Genomic DNA, 16,577 nt, shown 5'->3' on the forward strand with positions numbered 1-16,577 from the left:
TCATTGTCTTCTGTCAAAATATGCCAAAAGGCAAACTTTGAGAACAGAAACAAATAAATTGAGCAATGAAATCTTATGCTTCTAGTTGAGTCGCTTTGACCTTGTCTTCCAGTGTAGTGTTTTTTGTTTGTTTGTTTTGTTTTCTTTTTCTCAATCTTTTTGTGTAAATATTCGACATTATCAATATGAATCTTATAAATAACATTATGGATTTTGAAAGTCACTGAAACACACTCTATTTTAGTACAAACGAATTCTGACAGTGAATCATCAAGCCAACATGATCACCTGTGTCAAAAATAAATTTATCACATCAATCTGAGATTAGCTGAATGTATACATTTAAGATATTTAAGTTACAGACATAGATATGATATATGATATGAGATGCTCATCATTTGCAGTATCAAATGCTGCATCGAAAATAATATTAGAAGGGATAATAAAAAAGGTTCCTTGATATCAGTTCTTGCCTTCCTTATAACACTGTGTGAGTAACTTTGTAATAACACTCTGTATCTGTCATTAGATTTATGTTGCACTGTAACAGCAGGACCTTTTTACATCCTGTATCATGCATTACTGAATGTTCTGATAGCACTGTGTTGGCTGGTAGAGCATGGCACAGGAGCACAGCCTGCTTAGGAGCATTTTGTGCTTGAGAATCAATTCTCTCGAATCAAATGAATGAATCGTTTGAGAGTCGCCCGACTTTCACGTGCTTCTTTCTTCTGTGGCATCATGAAGGATGTCTAGCCCTCCCCCTGGGCACTGTACATAGCCTTTTTTCATTAAAAAAGGAATCAATTTATATTTATTTATAACAGAAAGCACCAACTGAACTGACAAACAGTGGTATTTTAATAGCAAAGACGTAGAAAGAAATTCTAGGTTAAAATCATTTTATTTTTGGGAAAGGGGAATAGTTTATGTGCAAGTTTAAGTTTAATTGTAATACGTTTATTATAACATTTTGTAGCCTGTTCATTCACTAATTGCGCATGAAAAGTGTAAACTATTTACATTAAAATCATTTTCCACTGAGCCGGCTGCTGTAGTGAACGTGAGACAGGTAAATGTCGCCCTCTGCTGGCGAAAACTTAAAACGACACGCTCCACATCCCCAAGGCCGTCTTTTACGTGATTGCGTCACGGTAGTTGGCGTGGGCGACCGCATAGCTGTATCTGATCAACACGGAAGTGGCGGTGAGCGAATGTCAACAACAAAAAAGGACGGATAAAAGGTACGAAAACTACGCTGTCGCGCTGGACGGTGTCTGTGAACTGGATTAGGCCTCGCTGAAGCGATGAAGCCGACTGTGACGGGGCGGTGTGTTTTTAAAATATTACATAATCGCCTGAAGAAAGACAGGACGCAAAGTACCGAGAATGGGCAGCTGTCGCTTAGCATTAGCTTCGCTTGCTAACAAAGTCGAAAGAGTGTGATATAAGACAGCTGGTGTTCCGCCTTGTCAGGTCCAGAACGAAACTTTCTTATCAGGACTAGTGATACGTATAATGTCTCTTCGCGGTACTGTAATCGTTTCTGACGAAGTGTTTTAATGTTTGTTAAAAAAAAGCTACTTCCGGTCTGTTAACGTTGATAATCGCGTCGCAACGAAACCCGAAGGTTTTGCGTCATTGATGGGAAAAGAAGCAAAACGGGAAATTGCTCGTGGCTGTGTTTGTGAGAGCGTTCTCCATGTGCCAATCTTTTCTTTATAAGAAGCAAATCTTTCTCGTTCAGCTTGAGTGATTCTTCATGTTTCTGCTTCACAGATAAAAATCATCAGCACGCACCAAGCTTGTGGTCTCTTGATATCCTGTGAGGCACAGGATCTACCGACATGAAGGGTTTCTACCATGGAGAGTGATTTACTTTTTCTTGTCATTAGATAGAAAGATTTTCAGATCTCACTGGGAAGGAAATCAACATGGATATCCCTTACAGCCTGTGGATTTTTAGCCTTTTGTTTTTAACAGGTGAGGATTCATTAACCTTTCCCTTGAACAAAGTATTGCTTGTATAGTGGTAGGAGACCATTAGTTTATTGTTGCACACACACACACACACTGATTCAAGGATATCTTTACCCTTAAACACATTAAATATATCTTTTTTAGAAGAATATGTGATGTATTTTGTGATTCTGGGACTATTGTAGCAGTTTTTGCTGTATTTGTGTTATTCCCAATAGAAGTTTTTTGTGTGTAGTGTTTTCGACGTCACAGGGGGAAATTGCTAGTGGTTATAATGGTGTTTAACAGGATATAAATACCACCAAACTCGAATATAAGTGATAACAAACAAGTTTTGCTGTTAACACACACACCCACACCCACCATTTTTCAGCAATGTTCAGTGTTGCATAGTTTCATAATGCGTTGCAGCTCGACTAATTAACCGTCTACAAGATGACATGTACGATGCCTCTGACAGTGGTGTTAAGATGATATTTGTTTCTTGGGAAGCTGTTTAAGCAGAGTGTATAGATGAGGAGCTGAGAGAACTGTATAGGCTTAAAGATTAGAGCTCTGCTTCTTCACTCTTTCTAAATTGTTAATTGGAGTGTCAAAAAAACAAACCCAACATGTTAGCAAAAAAAAACACAAACTCAAATGCCAGACTTATTTGAAGAGCACATATTAATTATCCAACTTTTTATACATGTGACTGATTATTTGGCTCAGGTGTAGTAGAGCAGAGTTGCTTCAGGACCAGGAAATAGTGCATGTAATTAAAAAAAACTTTATTCTTATTATATTTCAGTAGCTGTGATTCTTGTGTGTAATAACTAATTTATTCTGCATTTTGATATATAAAGGATGCTGTACTTGTAACAGTCTTTCACACATTCATCACCACATATACACTTGCTCATCCTTTTTTTTTTTAATTTATTGTGAGATTTTATTCCCACATCTGTACTCATCATTTACATCCATTAATTTCAACAACCTATTTTAATTCTTAATTTAACATCTGTGTTGATTTCTATCTCTTTGCAGTCCACTGCAATCTGGAGCTGGCCTCCAGTTCAGGTGAGGATGAAGATTTCATTGCTAAAAGTGAATCTATTCAGACATCATGTACGGTTCCTGATTTGGTTAGGACTGTTCTGGACAGCTGACTCATACTGTTTTATTCAACCATTTATACTCCAGTGAATGTTTATGGTTTATGGACCATGAAGATAAGCAAAGTTCCAACAGTAAATAAACATGACTTGGACTTCCTCCTTCCTCTTATGAAAATCAATAAGTCTGCATTCTTGTGCTATATGCTTAGTTTTATAGGCTGATTTATATCCTAGTTAGTCTGTTTTGTTTTTATTTTCATAGTGCTTAGCTGGTAGGACAGATGTGAAATAAATGTTGATGATGCTCTATAATCCTACTATTTTTACCTTTATGTTTTCTTCCAGCACGTTGTTTCAAATCCCCAAAACTACTGCAGGCGAGACAAGGAGAAATTCGTGGCTCTACGCGCCATGGCCCTCCTGGGCCTGTGAACTGCAGCTGGGTAATCACTTCCCCAGTGGGAGAGCGCGTGATTCTCAGGTACACAGAGACACTTCATTTCATATTACAGACATTTCATATTCAAAATGTGCAATATCTTTCATATTCAAAATGTTCAATATGGGCAATCTGCTGAAACTTTTAAAAGTTGATGTTATAGAATTCGCAGACGAAGAGAAAGAGTAGCTAATGGTAATATTCAGTTTGTGAACTATGTAGTTAATCAATGTTTACACCTGATCCTGTCATTTGTTTTGCATATTAGGATTATATCCATATAGGGAACATGCATTTGTCAAAGCAAGCAAACGGCGTTTGAAATAGATTTAAGTCGCATTTGAGAATCTTCCTATATTATGTCATAATGCTTCTTGCTGCTGAAGCTGGTGCTGGTGCCACACAACCAAAGAGGAACCAAAACCTGATGCTAGCTTTCAGGAGTTATGGTTTTCATTAGTTTAACTGTATTAAAAAACTTATTGCTGTGTAGTAAAGGGTGTATGTATCATTGATTCATTCATCTTCAATAACTGCTTTTAAGTCATTCACACCAAGAGTAACCAGCCCACCTACTAACATGTTATGTCTTTTTAAATTTGTTGTGATGTTAAACATGCTTGAAGCCCTAACTCCTCATTCTTCCCTCTGTCTTTTTCTTTTTTCAAAGTTTCTCTGAGTTTTTTGTTAGATGTGGTTGGAGTTCACTAAGCCTGACCACCGTTACAGGCCGTCCTGTGTCGCTCTGTGGATACCAGCTGCCTAAGCCAATGGAGTTCAATCAGGGAAACATTACAGTGACGTACCACTTTGTCCCGCACTCCTACTCAGTTTCAGGGTTCCGCCTGTCATATATTAAAGGTGGTGTAGATACATTAGCATATTTAAGTATTATTTTGTTCCAACACGCAGGTGAATGGCAATATCAACATAATATTGTATTTCTCTGTCCAGATACTGGTCCGTGTTACCCTGGTGAGTTTGAGTGTTACAGCGAGCGCTGTCTCCCCAAGTCCTGGCACTGTAATGGCCAGGTGGAGTGCCTTGGGGAAGGTGACGAGCTCGGCTCAGACGAGGAGGACTGTGACCCTGTCAAACCACAACCTCACCTGGACAATGAGCCCTCACCATTCCCATCTGAAATCCCAGCAAGCTCAGCTGGTGACTCTGTGATGGAACATCTGCCACACGGGGCTTCTGACCTTCCGTTTCCTGCCCAGGGTGGGCCCTGTGGGGGGTATCTGCAAGCCTTCTATGGCTCTTTTGTGCCCCCTTTGCTGACGGGTGCAGCAATGGAGTGTGTATGGTCAGTGGACCCACAGGACTCCCGGCCTCTCAAGCTGGAGCTGCAGCAGCTGGCACTTGGAACTAGAGACAGCCTCATCATAACTGACCAGCCTGCTGGGGGAGGCAACATTCTTAAAACTGTGAGTATGTTTAAAAACTGTAAGCTGTTATAATCAGACAGTGTTTATTAGTGAATGCTCTGGATACACTTTATTGTCACTTTTGCTTTAAATACACCACTAAGAAGTGCCTGTTGGTTGTGGTGGTGGTGATAAGCTGCTCTTGTATCCATCCTAACAAGTAAGTGTTGAATTGTATGAAATTTCTGTGCATTATAGTAGCGCAGAAATAGACCAGTACATCATGTGCACCCTGGAGTTAAGGTGTACTATAGATAATAATACAGTGCCCAATCCAGGAATTAAAATTTGTCCATTCAATTAAGACAAGATAGTTACCCCACAGTGCAGGGTGTCCAAAAAGTTAGGAAACAATAGGAATATGTAGAGCAAATATATCAGTCTGAAACCTGTTGAGCAAAATACAGCAGCTGAGGAAAAAAATGGCTAGCATGTAAGGGTGAACATGTGGAGAACGTGTTGTAAATAATAAAATAAGGGTTAATGATTACTTGTTTCTTCTTACTTATTCCTGAATTTTGTGTATAGTATAGACGCTATAGTATAGATACTGTGTGTAGTAAATATAGAACAATCTCACTGATTCTTCTCAGAATTAGACTGGTACTAGCCAGTTGCTTGTGTCTTTGAGCTCATATTAGTGCAGTCAGCTTCTCCTTCTGATATGTTCAGCTGCCCTATGATTTTGAGTTGCCTGCATTTTAGGTGTCCCGCTTCATATATCTCCGAAAAAGTATTTGCTAAAATTTACCCTTCCAGATTGGCAGCCAGATTGTGACAGAGGGGATACTAGTGCAGAGCAAATTATATATTTTTTTATTCATTTGTAGTGTTAATTCCTTTTTCAGTTACATAGAACAATATTATGTTTTTCATTTTATTGCAGGTCACAAATACATTAAATTATGAAACAGTGAATGTGGAGTCCCCTACTGGTCTGCTGTCAGTAATCTATCGTGTGCAGGAGGCCTCGGATGGACGGGGCTTCAATGCCACATACCGCATCGCTGACTACTGTCTGCCCTGGGAAGGTCTTTGTAAGGGCTCAGAGGGAGGCTGCTACACACCGAAGCAGCGTTGTGATGGGCACTGGGACTGCACAGAGACCGGACTGGATGAGGATGGCTGTGGCGGATGCTCGGCTGGCTACTTCCCCTGCGGGACACTGGCGCTGCAGAGGGTGGGGCATCTCGTTGGCCGGCCCGCCTGCTATTCCATCAAAGAACGGTGTAACTACCAGCTGAACTGCGCTGATGGGAGTGATGAAAGAGAGTGCAAAGTGTGTCAACCTGGAACATTCCACTGTGATAGTGACAGGTGTGTATGTGTGTGTGACTTGATCTTTTTATTACCAGAGGATTTCTGTTAAATTAGTTCAAATAAGTCTTCCTAACAAACTATTTAAAATATGTCTTGTGGTGAAAAAAAGATACACCAATTATTGTAGAACCAGACATGACGAAATTGTATATACAAGGTGTCATATATAAACTCAAATAAGTCTTTCAATTCACTCCTATAATTAATCACTACATTACTATACTCAAATTCATTTGTGACACATACCAGCATTTATTACAGCGTCACTATTATGCCCACTGTTAGATCAGTTTTAAACTGCCTTGACTGGCAAGGAAATAAAAACAGCAACAAAACATTATTTTTTTTTTTATGCAGCACAGAATATGTCCAGCATAGGACATTACACAGATTTGGAAGTGGTGTTATAAGCTAATTTTGGACTGGATTCAATTGGATTTCATTCTGGCTCATCAGAGATGCATTTGTTTTTAAGTATAAGTGCTTATCATGCATGCAACAATAGGGAGTAAATGGGGTTTAGGTTGAATGCAGTGGATGAACAGGTTCATTTACAATTTCATTTAAAATTGTAGATGTATAGGTTGGCTGATTTGAATATAATATCCTCAATTATGAATTCTGGTGCAGTACGACGACTGTTCACGTGCGAGTCTAATATTCCTGTCCTGTGGTGCTGCAGGTGTGTGTTTGAGAGCTGGCGATGTGACGGACAGGTTGATTGTAAGGATGGCACTGATGAATTAAACTGCACTGTGACTCTGCCTCGAAAAGTCATCACCGCGGCGACTGTGGGTAGCCTGGTTTGTGGTCTGCTGCTTGTTATTGCTATGGGCTGCACTTGCAAACTGTACTCACTTCGCACACGAGAATACAGGTGAACCCCGCATTCATGTAGTTTTCAGATTTTTTCATAAAAAATATATTTCCTTTAGTTTTATTTTATGATAATTGTGTAGGCAATGGTTAAAATGTTAGTCATAGATAGAAAATGTTAAATCAAGATGACCTGCTCACTGTAACATCTGTCTCTGTTCTTTTCTGCTATAGCTTGTTTGCTCCAATCAGCCGCCAAGAGGCAGAGTTTATCCAGCAACAAGCTCCACCCTCCTATGGTCAGCTCATTGCTCAGGGGATTATTCCTCCTGTAGAGGATTTCCCTACAGAGAACCCCAATGAGGTAAAAAAAAAAAAAAAAAAACTAAAACTAAAGAAAAAATGGCTATGAAATGATATTTATGCTTCCACGTTTCAAATGGTTCAGTAATAATTCGTTGGATATTTTTCTTTAAGTTTATTACATTTATATTCCTGTTCAGTAACAGCACCATACATTTCCTCAAATGTAACGATCTTTCTATTTTTAATGTGAACATAGTTCAAAAATGAACACTGATGCTTGAACATATTTGGATGATGATGGTGTATACATCACACACACACACACACACACACACACAGCTTTTGCACAGATAAGACACTGATCATTTAAGCCAAAAACTTTGAGGTTTAATTTTGAACATAGACAATGGAATATTTTTAGTGTGTCCTTGTTCATTTTTAAGTCAGTTTATTTACAATATGTCATTTGTTGCTTCTGGTTGTTGTTTATGGTTTTTGTATTTGTTTATCTAATTCTTTTTGTTTCTCTTCCTTTCTTACTCAGCCTACCTCCCTTTCTCTGAGAGGACTGCTTCAGCTCATCAGACAGGACAACATCTCCTCCCCGCGGCGAAGACGGAGGCCACGGTTTGTCCGCCGAGCAATTCGCCGCTTGCGTAGGTGGGGCCTGATTTCCAGGCCAACCTCTAGATCTACCCAGACCTCAAGCTCCACCAGTCAACAGACAGAAGTTGCTCCTACAGGCCAGGAGCCCAGACAGTCCGGCCCTTCAGGCTCATCTGCACCCAGGGAAAACACTGACCTGCCTTTGCCACAAAAAGTGGGTTTATCCCAACAAACAGAGCAAGAACAACAAACAGACACACAATCTTCTCTTTCTCCGCCCCCTCCTCCTCCACCTCCTCCTCCTCCAACCCCTCCTACAACACTTCCCACAACTACACATTCCCTTCAGCCAGCTGATGCTCCAGAAACACGTCAGAGCCCACCTGTTGCTGTTGCACCCAGCAGCCCCTCCCTGGCTTCTCTCTTCCATTCTCTGGGGCTAAGTATTTCTCGTTTCAGACCTTCGTCTTCCTCCACTACTGCACTTCCTCTGTCAGCTTCCCCATCTTTTTCCTCCTCTTCTTCTTCAGAAGACGAAGTGCTACTGATCCCTCTTTCTGATGACACCACCTCTGAGGATGATGTGCCCATGCTGACCTGAACTGAGCTGCACACTCTTTCACTTTTCAAGTTTTTCTCACTTCTCTCCCTGTTTTTCACCTCTAAATTATGATCTCAGCATGTTAGAGGCATCATGTTTGCAGTCTGTTCTGGCAAGGTGCCTTATTTCACATGAATAGGGTCATTTTCCTGTATCAAGTATTGGACGATTGTGTCAAAGACTTTAATCTTTGTGCTTGTTAGTTGTGCACTTACTCAGAGATTGTGTGTGATGGAAGAAAATGTTGCACAGAAAATCTTCCTTGGCCTCACTTTAATGAGTGTGTTTACATGTACAACCCCACATCATCTTATTTCAGCACATTCAAGTGGTTGTGGAAACAGCATGCTGCAGTATCAGAAATTAGACTATAGAGAAGAGTTATGCCTGGATTTTAGCCTATATGTCTGTTATTCAGAACACGTATACCATAAAGCTGACATCTTTTGTTTTTCAATACTTGTGCATGTGTGAAAAGAACTAGAATAAGGAAATGTAGTGTGTGTCTGTTGAGTGAAAATGGAGACAGCTCAAGAACAGACAGCGTTATATACAGTTTAGAATGTTGTGAACTTCAGTACAAATGTTTGTTATAAGAGCTTATAGCCAGGCAACTAAATACTGTTAATTCTTGACTCTTGCAGACCCAGTGCTATTTTTCAGATGATCAGATTACTTATATTGTACATGTAAACACACACATTGCAACTGTCCTGTGTCTTGGTAAAATGTACAGCACCATGCTTATGGTTTATTTTTTGCAATTAGTTAACATCTGTGTGTGGGTGTGCGTGTGTGTGTGTGTGTGTGTGTGAGAGATTACTGCTATACACGTGGCTGTGAGTATTCTTTAGAAGTGCCTTCGATAGAGCTTCCTATAGATCACTAGACACAATGTGACTGTATGTACTTGTACATGAAGGCCAAACAAACACATGCAAAAGTTAACACCTCAGTTTGAATTTAAATTCACCCAGGCCATGTATAGGATACTGCATGGCAAGAATGTGTGTGTGTGTGTGTGTGTGTGTGTGTGAATGTAGTCACTCAGTTGAGACAATCCTTCTTCGTGCCTGAGGCAGTTATTCGCACCACCATTCTGAGTTACTTTACATATTACTTTAATGACAATTTAAACATCTTCTATTTTTTTCTTCTAATTTCAGCTTCTGGCTCAATAAACAGTGAAAGAAACATGAGTGCCATAACTATAATCATCTTTTGCACTTACTTTTATGAATCTATTTTTTCCCCCCATGTCGATATTGTTTTTATTACTGAATGTATTGAAGCGGCTAGCTGTGTAACATGTTTCTCGCCAGTGGTGATTGCAATAGAAATTTGTGGTTTGGAATGAAAAAAAATGATTTTCTTAGGATGTGTTTCACTGTATATATGCTGAAAGATCTAGAAAAACCACAACGAATAAATCATTTGCACTTTTATGAGTGTGTTGTCATTATTACAGAGTTTCTGGCTTCTTTGAACTTTTTCCTGACCCAATTGGAGGACTTTCAGTTAACAAAGCATTGAGAGGTCAGTACCAATGAAACTAGTGAAGAGGTGTTAGACTGTGTTATTAACACATCAAAGCCACTATTGTCCTCGTGCTCTTTGTCAGATTTTTGTTTCTCATACCTTGGTTCAGAACAGTAGTCGTCGAGACACAGTATCCAACATTAAAGAGAGTTGGATACAAGAGGTAGGAGAACACATGGTGGAATTTCCAGTGATTTTTAAACAGGAACATCTGATACAGGTCAGCTCCAGCTGCTATAAATGACCTCAAAGACTATTTGAAGTGTATCAGCATTTACAATCTCAAATGTCTAAAGCTCTTAGGCTGTGTCTGGATATGAGTCTGTGAAACATTAAGGAAGTATCAGTTGTAAATAGTGTCAGGTACAAGGGTTAACTGGAGTGGTGCCAACTGCATTTGGTTTATGTGAAAGGAAAGCAGAGGTAAGGTCCAGCACTACGGTTTGAGGCAAATGTAAATAATCATGATGATGCAATAGAATTTCATGCTGCTTTACAAAAATGTATTAGTAATAATTAAGTGACATACTAATTCAGTCAAGGCAACTGGTAAATGCTGAGTATATATCTTCATTAATGATTTATTTCCACAAATGAATGACAAAAGAATGCTGAAAATGTAATAATTGACTATGTAATACTGGTTAGTTTATTTAATTCAGATAAAAACCACAACATCATTTAGATATTTGTTGACACGAAACTTGGTTGGTACAAATATTGTGCTTTTTATTGTCATTTTAAATCTGCATGGAATATCGATTTGATTTAATTCATGTTTCTGAACAGGGATATAAACCCTGGATGATCAGTTTGATGTACACCACTGTTACAGTTGAATCTTCTGACCATTATCCAAAGCTGCACGATGAAGTCATTTCCATACCCCATTCTACTTCCTCTTCTGCTGTTGATGTCGTGTGTGTGGGGAAAGTGCATCTTTGATGAGGTGCAAAGTTCAGTCCGGGTGCTGTCTTCTCCAGACAATCAACCAAACCCATCTGATTGGTCCTTCAGAGATGGTGATGCCACTGAGCAAGAAGACTGGCTGACAAATGCTCAGATCCAGAAACATCAAAATGACATATTACAATATTCTCCAACCCAAAGGTTTAAAAGGGCAGTCCAGGACAGGATTAAAGTCATTGATAAACCACAGCCAATTAGGATTAAGACATGGACTCCTCGAGAGAGCCCTGTCCTCTCACTGTGGGAAACAGAGAGGCTGGAAGCAGCGGTCAGTCATGCAATCAGCACTGTGTCCAAATTAATTGCAGGTATTTTTTTCTGTATGTCTGTGTATGGATTAAAAGCAATCATTTAGACAAAAAAACACGTCTCCACCTTCAAATCACCTACACCTACTTCAAATGTAGCACCCAGTGCATGATTCATGTCTAAGGTTTGCTGTTTTAAATTTTGCACTGGAAATACAATTCTAATGTAAGCATAGAAAAGCATAGAAGCCTACAGTATATGTTCAAGGTTAGTTTCAGTTCATCACACAGTCGCATCAAAAATGAGCAATCAAAACATTTGGCTGCTACATGCTATATATTTTTGTGTTCCTTTATAGATGAGAGTGTTACAAACCAAGCCAGATTGACATAATAAACAAATTTTGAGCTGAGTGTGTGATACATTAGGCATGTGGTTTAGTCATGTTAAAATGGAGGCAAAACACTTCCCTTACTTGTTAGCAACATTAGCTTTGTAGCTTCAGTGCAAAATAAAAGAAACAAAACTTAACAGACACCAAAAAGGGTTAAATGTTTTGGGTTATTCTTTAATTTAACGTGTAATTGTCACTTTTCAGCTTCACATTAGTGCCTTGTTTGACCATCACTTATTTCCAATGATGATGTTCTTGTTGAAAATAATAAGACAAGTTTAGATTAGAATTTAAACAGTACATGTGTAATTACAGACCTTTTAACTGATAATTACGTAAACGTGTGTGTTACTGACTTGTCTGCAGTACGGAGGGTCAGTAGGAAGCTGCTGCTGAACAGAGATATCAATAAATACTGCCGCTTTATTTGGAGGAACAGCACCTCTGCCAATTTTAACAGGTACGTTTTTTCTCCTTTCCTGCCTCAACATTAATGTTGGTTTGGTTCTTTGTGCTATATAGACTATGGAAATGAAAGTTGTGTTCCATATTTACGTAAACCACATCCTCATTTTTTAAAATGCTAATTATCCAACACATTGTTTTGTACTTCTCAGGTGTGGCAGAGCCAGTGCTAACTACCGGACTGAGAGCTGCCTGGGTGTGATTGTAAGACATCAGTTTTATACATACATTTATGATAATTTGCTCTGGCAAACTGTGTGCTCAGGCCTTGCTTCATGTTGACTGACAGATCCCAGATGACCACCTGAGTGGCTGTGTTGTTTATCCCCATCCTGACCAGCCAGACCTGAAGGTGATCAAACCAGATGGGGCGGGACTTCCAGACACAGATGTCCTACTTTATGTAAAAGCTCAAAACTCTGATAAATGCAGAGCTGATGTAAGTAGTGGTGGAGTTTTATACTGGTTCGAGACCGGTCTAATCTTTCTTTGTGTAATATTTAAGGTGTATTTTAAAAAAATAAAAGTATCAGTATAATGTATCAATATAAGTGTTGCATTATTTGCTGTACCATATCCCAAGCACCTTGTAAGGCAGATCTACTGTTAATCCTAAAGACTACTGGTTAATCAGCTGGAGAAGATTTTATTCCTCATATTGCCCCTAAAATCTGTATTGTTCATAGTGAGAATATTAGGAGCACAGACCAGGGGGCTGGAAGAATGGATGAGGTGGGAAGCCCAGATATAGACAAAAGCTCTGTGTCTTAAAGTGTATTTAACTCTGGGGGAACTCTCTAACTCTACATTGTTTTTCCTGACCTATTCAGTCTATTATTATTATTATTATTATTATTATTATTATTATTATTATTATTATTATTATTATTATTATTATTATTATTATTATTATTATTATTATTATTATAGTTATTATAATAATATTAATATTATATAGAGTCTATATACACATATACACACTGGAATTGTGTAATTCTTTCATGGATTTAGTGTTTTAAAAACTCTGTTATATCATACAATTTAATCTGACAAAGACTACCAACGTGAGTAAAATTGAAGGTTGTGTAAGGATTAACAAACATTGTTGCTGCTCACTGTTCTGGGTCACCACAGAAGATAAGGTTTTAAGTCAGATACTCTTCCTGATGCAACTCTCCCATTTTATCCTGGCTTGAGACCGGCACTGAGAGTTAATGCCTCAGTGGCTGGGTTGGTTCCCTGTCTGGGGCGATGAGGGTGTGGGATCCTGCCACTGGACCAGCAGGGAATAAGGGTTAACAAATATTAATAAATAAATAATATGATATACCAAGTTGATACACCATGAGTTGTGATTACATCAACATGTTATGTGTGTTTAGTCTAGCCTGCTGGCCTATTCAGCGCATTGTCAGAGCGACTCAGAGGGGCGACCAGTGGCTGGTGTTATGGTCATCTGCAGGGAGCCACTCAGCATGGAGGGATTCAGTCATGAACATATGTTGCAGGTATCTGTGTATGTGAATTTGTGTGACATAAATGACAAAAATGTTAAAAAATAAACAATTTGTGTGTAATGTTTTGCTCATTGTTTCACAGACTGTGATCCATGAGTTGCTGCATGTGCTGGGTTTCAGTAAAGAACTCTTCAGCAAGTGGACAGACCGTTCCCTCTCTTCCCAGAGCAAGTTGTTAAAATCTTGATAATTAAGTCAGTGAATATTAACTAATATATGTGTTTTAGTTGTGGTTACTGTTACTACCGTGTACAGTAGTGAATGGTGGGTATATAACAGTACTAGTGTGTTGGTGTTGTATAGTGGACAAGGACTCCTCTCATGGTCAGGTGATTTACACTGATGAGTCTGGACAGATGAGGCTCTACACTCCTAACATCAATAAGGCTCTACAAACACACCTCAACAGCACACACACTGAACTGGGAGCTCCATTAGAAAATCAGGTATACATACCCACATATGAGTTAAGATAAAATATTGAATAAGACATTAGATTAAAAGTTTAAAATCTCTCTCTCTCTCTCTCTCTCTCTCTCTCTCTCATATCAGGATGCTGATACTCGTGGTTTTTCTTCACATTGGGAGGCTCGAGTTCTGCAGGGCTCCATTATGACAGCCATGTTAGCAGAACCAACTCTGGTCCAGATTGATGTGATCACTCTCTCAGCCTTCCAGGACACAGGCTGGTACTCAGTGAACCTCAGCCAAGCCCAGAACTTGCTTTGGGGAGAGAGTAAGACTGACTGAGTATTTCCTACAGGGATAGAAGGTCCCGGAACAAATGATAATGCATATGATTTCTAAGCAACTGCACAGTAGCATAATTTTGTAGTTTTGTCTCTGGCTCACTCACAATAAGGACAGAGTGAGATTGTCAGATTTACTCTGGGGGTATTTTACATTTGGGAGTTATACAACAACCATGTGCCAAATATGAGGTCTTTTTAAGTCCACTGTTTAATATATGGTTAAGAAGAAAGAACATGCTTGTAAGCTTAGAAATAGCTGACCATCTGGCAGATCACAGAAGACAGCTGTCTCTGACTGAACAAAAATTTTCAGTGATGTATATCATTAGTCATTGTTCTATTTTAAATATCATGTGCTGGAATAGTGTTTAAAATGTCTCCCATAAGTACATTCAGCTGCCCTGTGATGTTTTATGAGCAGCAGATATGGTGGCTTTATGTGTTTTAAAAGAAACATATTTTAAGCCAGACTCTCCCAAATTGCACGGTATATATGTAAGTAAAAAATAACGACCTCAAAATCTTGCTTGTTTTGCAGATGAAGGAACTTTATTCGGGTCTGTTTCCACCTGTAATCGTTCCTCATCCTTCTTCTGTACTGGCAGGTACATTTACTTTCTAACTTTCTTACTGTATCTGTTCATGGAGAAATTCCTGGTGGGACTTTACTATAGCTAGAGTTGAACTTATTTAATTAAACTGTAATATAATGGCTGGATATTTAATAACTGTCTTGTGCTGTCAGTGGATTTGGTTGCCATTATCTTCACCTCCACAAGGGGGTGTGCCAGAGTGATGAGTATCTGGAGGGCTGTCGAATTTACAAACCTTTAGCCAATGGTGTAAGTCTTCAAACCCTCTCTGTCCTTGATACCATTTTGTTTTCTTTTACCCTTGAACTCTGGCCCTGTTCTCCTTTTTCCTCATTTATTTCTCCAGAGTGAATGTTGGAAAGAAGAGAATGAAACAGGGAGTGGACCAGAGGTGTGGAGCGGAGAAATTTTTCACTCAGACAGCCGCTGTTTTCTCTCAAACATTATCAGAAAGGTAGAAATGCACAAGATCCATTGTGCAAATGTATCTGTGCATTTGCATAGCAAGCAAAGCAAAGGAAAACAATCTTATCTTCAACATTGAAGACTTAAATCTTGATTAAATTCAATTTATTTTATTTTATTCATTTTATAGGATCATTTCTCCTTAAACACCTCTGTATCAGGCCGTTGTTACAGGCACAGGTGCACTGGAAGTAATAGGTACCAGATCCAGGTGGTGGGCTCTGATTGGCTGGACTGCCCACCTGGGAGGAGCATTAAGGTATACTCAAAAGGCATTATCAGAATAGTAAGCCTTAATGATTAATTTTCAGCACAGATCTTCACAGAACAGTTCAGCCAAAATGCTAATGTGTGTAGCAATAAAGTTAACACAGCCCTGGTAGGTGTCTTACATATTAAGCCTTGTTAACATTTTTAGGCAAATTCTTAAAAACATGACGTCTGTGACACTGGAACATTAATTTCTATGTTCTTGTATGTTATGTTTTAAGGTGTTTGGATATCGGGGTGCAGTTTTCTGTCCTGACAAACGATTATGTCATTACCATGGTATAGTCCCTCCCACTTCACTGTACAAGCCCTTCCCACTGCTTCTTACTGCAGTCCCATCCAGGTCAGTAGTGTTCAACACACAAACACAGTCCTGAATTTATTTTCTGTACATACATCTACATACTTATAATACATCTATCATCATTCATCATTTGCAGGGATCAATCTCTGACACAAAGACCCATAACTGACCTGAGGTTTGAGGCTCTTTCCTTTTCAGAGATGGGAGTAAAGACAGTGGTGGGTGTCAGTGCTGTGCTCTTTTTCTTGGGCTCTTTCATGACAATCTACAGAAAGTGCTGCCCATCCAGGCTCCGAGTGCATGCCCTCGAACATTCACCTTATGCACTGCAGGTGTAGCCCAATGCCTCTCATAATTCTACTGCATACACTGTTTACACAGCTGTTAATGGACTGTATTCTTTTGAGAATATTACAGATTTGGTTAAATGATATAGACATTTTTGGAAAACAAAAATCATTTTAC

The 16,577-nt window shown here is 39.1% G+C and overlaps 2 protein-coding genes across 3 annotated transcripts; both read left to right on the top strand.

The window, feature by feature from the left end:
- The first annotated feature begins 1,144 nt into the window (after positions 1-1,144).
- lrp10 (low density lipoprotein receptor-related protein 10) lies at positions 1,145-10,038 on the top strand. 2 transcript variants are annotated; one of them, XM_058394951.1, is made up of 10 exons: positions 1,145-1,244; positions 1,780-1,983; positions 3,010-3,042; positions 3,426-3,561; positions 4,190-4,380; positions 4,474-4,946; positions 5,833-6,263; positions 6,949-7,143; positions 7,317-7,446; positions 7,933-10,038. In XM_058394951.1, exons 2-10 carry the CDS (start codon positions 1,935-1,937, stop codon positions 8,593-8,595), a joined length of 2,301 nt encoding a protein of 766 aa, XP_058250934.1. In that variant the 5' UTR covers positions 1,145-1,244; positions 1,780-1,934; the 3' UTR covers positions 8,596-10,038. The 2 variants fall into 2 exon arrangements, with proteins under 2 accessions (XP_058250934.1, XP_058250933.1); XM_058394950.1 differs by lacking the exon at positions 1,145-1,244 and adding an exon at positions 1,307-1,330.
- An 890-nt stretch (positions 10,039-10,928) lies between these two features.
- LOC131356591 (ciliated left-right organizer metallopeptidase) lies at positions 10,929-16,457 on the top strand. The gene is made up of 14 exons (XM_058395722.1): positions 10,929-11,411; positions 12,113-12,206; positions 12,364-12,415; positions 12,501-12,650; positions 13,594-13,719; positions 13,811-13,895; positions 14,032-14,174; positions 14,281-14,464; positions 15,019-15,085; positions 15,226-15,322; positions 15,420-15,527; positions 15,669-15,797; positions 16,030-16,151; positions 16,249-16,457. Exons 1-14 carry the CDS (start codon positions 11,003-11,005, stop codon positions 16,448-16,450), a joined length of 1,968 nt encoding a protein of 655 aa, XP_058251705.1. The 5' UTR covers positions 10,929-11,002; the 3' UTR covers positions 16,451-16,457.
- Positions 16,458-16,577: the final 120 nt, after the last annotated feature.

The sequence above is a fragment of the Hemibagrus wyckioides genome, linkage group LG07, assembly GCF_019097595.1.
Source record: "Hemibagrus wyckioides isolate EC202008001 linkage group LG07, SWU_Hwy_1.0, whole genome shotgun sequence".
In the NCBI taxonomy this organism is placed as follows: domain Eukaryota; kingdom Metazoa; phylum Chordata; class Actinopteri; order Siluriformes; family Bagridae; genus Hemibagrus; species Hemibagrus wyckioides.

What these genes read in the sequence shown, in the direction of transcription:
- lrp10 (XM_058394951.1), top strand. Translation starts at nt 1,935, where the DNA reads ATGGATATCCCTTACAGCCTGTGGATTTTTAGCCTTTTGTTTTTAACA. An exon ending in CCGCCTGTCATATATTAAAG is followed by an intron (nt 4,381 to 4,473) that starts GTGGTGTAGATA and finishes TTCTCTGTCCAG; the next exon opens with ATACTGGTCCGTGTTACCCT. An exon ending in TTCCACTGTGATAGTGACAG is followed by an intron (nt 6,264 to 6,948) that starts GTGTGTATGTGT and finishes GTGGTGCTGCAG; the next exon opens with GTGTGTGTTTGAGAGCTGGC.
- LOC131356591 (XM_058395722.1), top strand. Translation starts at nt 11,003, where the DNA reads ATGAAGTCATTTCCATACCCCATTCTACTTCCTCTTCTGCTGTTGATG. An exon ending in ACAAACCTTTAGCCAATGGT is followed by an intron (nt 15,323 to 15,419) that starts GTAAGTCTTCAA and finishes TTATTTCTCCAG; the next exon opens with AGTGAATGTTGGAAAGAAGA. An exon ending in CTTACTGCAGTCCCATCCAG is followed by an intron (nt 16,152 to 16,248) that starts GTCAGTAGTGTT and finishes CATCATTTGCAG; the next exon opens with GGATCAATCTCTGACACAAA.